This window comes from Mangifera indica, unplaced genomic scaffold, assembly GCF_011075055.1.
Source record: "Mangifera indica cultivar Alphonso unplaced genomic scaffold, CATAS_Mindica_2.1 Un_0027, whole genome shotgun sequence".
Lineage (NCBI taxonomy): Eukaryota > Viridiplantae > Streptophyta > Magnoliopsida > Sapindales > Anacardiaceae > Mangifera > Mangifera indica.
This window is the reverse complement of record NW_025401119.1, coordinates 333780-338188: the sequence shown is the minus strand read 5'-3', so window position 1 is coordinate 338188 and position 4409 is coordinate 333780. Positions and strand designations below refer to the sequence as shown.

Genomic DNA, 4409 nt, shown 5'->3' with positions numbered 1-4409 from the left:
TGGTGGTGGAATGACTGTGGCATTATCTGATATTGTTGTGCTTCGGAATCTTCTTAAGCCTCTGCAAGACTTTCATGATGCAGCTGCCCTGAGCAGATATCTTGAATCCTTCTACACCTTCCGGAAGGTAAGCTTAATTAGTATACCACTTTTATTTATTCATTTTCATTATTACAGCTGTAGAAAAATGGGGAATTTACCTGGTTTAGCCTCACAGTTCGTTCTTTTCTGGCAGCCAGTGGCATCAACAATAAATACTCTTGGCAGGTGCCCTGTACAATGTGTTTTCTTCTTCCCCTGATCAAGGAAGGAAGGAAATGCGCCAAGCATGCTTCGACCATTTAAGCCTCGGAGGTATTTTTTCAACTGGACCAGTGGCTTTGCTTTCTAGTCTAAACCCTCGCCCTTTGAGTTTAGTTCTCCATTTCTTTGCTGTGGCAATATTTGGTGTTGGTCGCTTGCTAGTACCATTTCCTTCCCCTAAAGGCGTTTGGATTGGAGCTAGATTAATTTTGGTATGTATCTTCCATCTTCTATAATTGATGATTACAGCAGGTATGGATTGTTGCATTTTGGGATTTTTAAATTCTCACAATAATATTTCCTTTTACAGGGTGCATCAGGTATTATTTTCCCCATCATCAAGGCAGATGGAGTGAGGCAGATGTTTTTCCCTGCAACTGTTCCTGCTGTTTACAGAGCTCCTCCTGTTGATTGATAAATCAAAGATTATATGGCAATAATCTATGCAAACTGTTCCACTCAAAAAAAGAGACATTGGACATTTATTTAGAGTTCATAGGGTGGCTCAAAATAATTCTGCAAGTGTGATATTAGATGATGTAATCTTTGCTAGATGTAGCAGTGAAATTGCTAAATGCTTAGTTTATTGGTGATTGCATGATAAAATTCAAAAGGTAACCAAACCCGTATCTTGATATGTGCCAGGATTGTGAGATGCCTTTCTATGGTTTCCTTGAGGTGAAATAACAAATGAAAACTCAAGTTCTGTATAAAGAAGAATACTCAAAAACAAGTCCTTGCTTGTACAAACGTACTTCATATCTATCGTGAAATCTCATTAACCAAATGCATAAAAATGAATGCCAAAATTAATCATAGAGACAACTCATATCTGGCACAACTTATTGGTCCTAAAGCCATTTCAGAGAAGAAAGTAGACAAATTGGCTGGTGAGTCAACAGTTTGTATAGAAAGAAGCATTACACAATCAGATGGATAATCACCGGCCAGGCACCACAATGGTGTTTTGGTAGTTCAGTAGTCATGTAACTGCTACTGTGGGTTACCAGTCATGTAACTATGATGACATAGAGGTTCTATCTATTGCTTGTAATACAGAAAATAATAATGATGAAGATGAGACCAACTGACATGAGGTGAGCCATGAGCCATGATTCGCACCTGGAGTTCCTTGTGCAATCTACATTTTTTCTTTTTTATGACGAAGAACCTATTTGAGTTGGATCTCTCTTTTAGGGTTGAGTCAATCATCCCGAGTAAGTAAAATCCCGTACTAGGTAAGTTAAGATTTTGATATTGATATAACCGCCTCTCCACTTAGGGATTCCATATGCTTTGCCACTCAAACTCCCATTTGGGGAATCCACATTGATGGATACCATGGGCAGCCCCTATCTGTATGGAATAGTTGTAGACTTTCATTCCATATCCTATTGTTTACAGTATTACTAAATCCACCAATTCTGATACACGAAATCTTCCCTGTATAAACCAACTGTTCAACACCACCTATATCTTTATGAAAGTTGAAGGGCCCAAGAACTGCTTACATCTTTCTCGCAACCTGACATGGCCAGAAGAAACCTTTTCAAGGATCAGACAACTTAGTTCCTTTCAAAATGGTTGACATTTGCAAGTTATTTTTATCTTAGAGACTCTCAAATATGACAAATGACTAGTGCTCCTACATGGCTCTTCACCATTCTTCTCAAGCTGTATTTAGAATGGATTCAAATCCCCACAATATGTTCTCAATAAATACTTCAGCTTATACATCAATCCACTAGGGGCAACCTACCTGTCAAAAACTAGGGAAGCAAACAACACATTGTTTGTTGAAAGCTGAGTTCCCATTTCATATTCGACTATTGTTTGTCGTCAGGGTTCAAGCTTGCATGGTTTTATGACCCAACCCAGCTGCAACCAGGTTGCTTCATCACCCCGGTTCTCTTTGAGAGTTCTCTAATATTCGCAGCTTCTTCCCACAAACCTGAAGTTGCATATATATTTGATAAAAGCACATAAACTGATGGATCATTTTGCTCATTTTCAAGGAGAAAGCCAGCAATTATTCTTCCTAGTCTTAAATTACCATGAGCAGCACAAGCACTAAATAAGGTCCACCAGACACTCGAAGGCACTTGAATATGCTGACTATTTATTAGTCTCTCAGCTTCATCAAGATACCCTGCTCTTCCAAGAAGGTCAAGCATACAAGATAGATGATCTTCTGCAGGAGCAAAACCATAATAGTTCACCATGCAGTTGAATATCCTAGTGCCATCATCAACTAAACCTGCATGGCTGCAAGCGGAAAGAACAGCAGTGAAGGTGGCCTGGTCAGGTATAAGGCCACCTGCATCTTGCATTGCCTCAAAACAACTGACAGCTTCCTTTCCTTCTCCATGCTGAGCATATGCAGAGATTAGGGCATTCCAAGAGACAGTATCCTTTTCAATCATCCCATTAAACACTCTCACAGAACAACTCAAATTCCCACATTTTGTGTACATTGTTATTAGACCATTGCCTAGAGAGGTATTTGAGAAAAGATTATATCTCAAGATGTAACCATGAACCTGTTTCCCATGTCTTAATGATGAAACACTAGCACAAATACTCAAAACAATGCTCAGGGTATATACATCAAGCTTGACATCTGACATCAGCAATTTGCAAAAAAGCTCTAATCCTTGCATTGGAAACCCATTTAAAAGGAAACCAGAAATGATAGTATTCCAGGTTACCAAATTTCTATAAGACATGCCATGAAATATTTGATAGGCATGCTTTATTTGCTCATGTTTTGAATATGCAGAAATCAATGCATTTGAAACTTGGATATTTGAAATGATCCCATTTCTAAATACAAGGGCGTGAATAATCTCTGTGATTTCTACAAACTCCGAGCTTGCCAGCAGACTTCCAAAAGTAAACTCATCCGGTTTCACTGTTGCCTGCCCCATTCTAAGATAGGCCGCGATTGCCATTCTACCCAGTTTACCTTGAGCGTAACTTGATATTATAGTATTCCATGAGACAAGATCTTTCTCTTCCAAGTTCTGAAAAACCCTCTGAGCAGCATCTAAATCCCCACAGGTGGAATACATGGACATTGCTGCATTGCTCACAGGAGTTAATGCTTCAAAACCATTCTTGACTGCTTGAGCATGCACTTGCCTTCCAACTCTAACACAAAAACATGCACTCATTGAACTCACAAAACTCAATTCACTAGGCCTAAGAGAAGCCTGTAGCATCTCCTTGAACATCATTAAAGCCTCTTCAACTCTTCCTAAACTCACCAAACCATCCATCATCACATTAAAACTAATATTATCATACACAAAATTTCTTGCCTCTTCAAAAATCATACTCGCATCTGCAAAAATTCCACAGTTAAAGTACATAGTAATCAACGCATTGACCACAGAAACTCTAACAAAAAACCCAGTTTTAATCACCAACGAATGCACTTGCCTCCCAAGTTCAACTAACCCTATATCAAACACACTTAACACGCTACCCAAACTATACTTATCATGCCCAATACCCAATCTATGCATTTCTTTAAACAAACTAATACCAATATCTTCATACCCGTTTTCCATACACCCGGTAATCATCGAATTGTAAACAGCTAAGTCTCTGTTAGGAATTTTATCAAACAATTCACAAGCATAACCAAAATGACCCATCTTAGTACAACAGGACAACATCGTTGTCCAAGAATAAACATCTGGGTTTTCTATTTCAGCAAAGACCCTTTTAACTAAACAAAAATCTTGCGTGTTTTTATACAGCGAAAGAATAGTATTAGCCACGTAAGAAGATAGTTTAAGACCGGTGCGTATAGCGTAGGCATGGAGTTGGTCACCGAAGGTGGAGTTGCGGAGATTTGCGCAGGCAGTAATGGTTGTGGAGAGAGTGTAGATGTCTGGTTTGACGTGATGGGAAGACTGGAATTGGAGGAAGAGATGGAGAGCATCTTGGTAACGGGAACAACGATTGAAATTTGAGAGTGAAACGTTGAGTTTAAGGAGTAGCTGTTTAGTGCTATATTTTGTTGCAATGGGTGGTATTTTGCAACTCAACTGAGTCATCTGTTTGGTGATTTTGCCGTGGGATGGAAATTTTTCTCGTTG

General features: G+C 39.1%; 2 protein-coding genes across 2 annotated transcripts; one reads left to right on the top strand and one right to left on the bottom strand.

Annotated features, from left to right (window-relative positions):
* Positions 1 to 317: 317 nt before the first annotated feature.
* LOC123206198 (squalene monooxygenase SE1-like) lies at positions 318 to 940 on the top strand. Its single transcript, XM_044623338.1, has 2 exons — positions 318 to 515; positions 614 to 940. The coding sequence occupies exons 1-2, from the start codon at positions 318 to 320 to the stop codon at positions 716 to 718; spliced, it is 303 nt and encodes a 100-aa protein (XP_044479273.1). The 3' UTR covers positions 719 to 940.
* Positions 589 to 4409, bottom strand: LOC123206195 (pentatricopeptide repeat-containing protein At3g49740-like). Its single transcript, XM_044623333.1, has 2 exons — positions 1426 to 4409; positions 589 to 707 (listed from the first exon to the last, which is right to left on the bottom strand). The coding sequence occupies exon 1, from the start codon at positions 4365 to 4367 to the stop codon at positions 2166 to 2168; it is 2202 nt and encodes a 733-aa protein (XP_044479268.1). The 5' UTR covers positions 4368 to 4409; the 3' UTR covers positions 589 to 707; positions 1426 to 2165.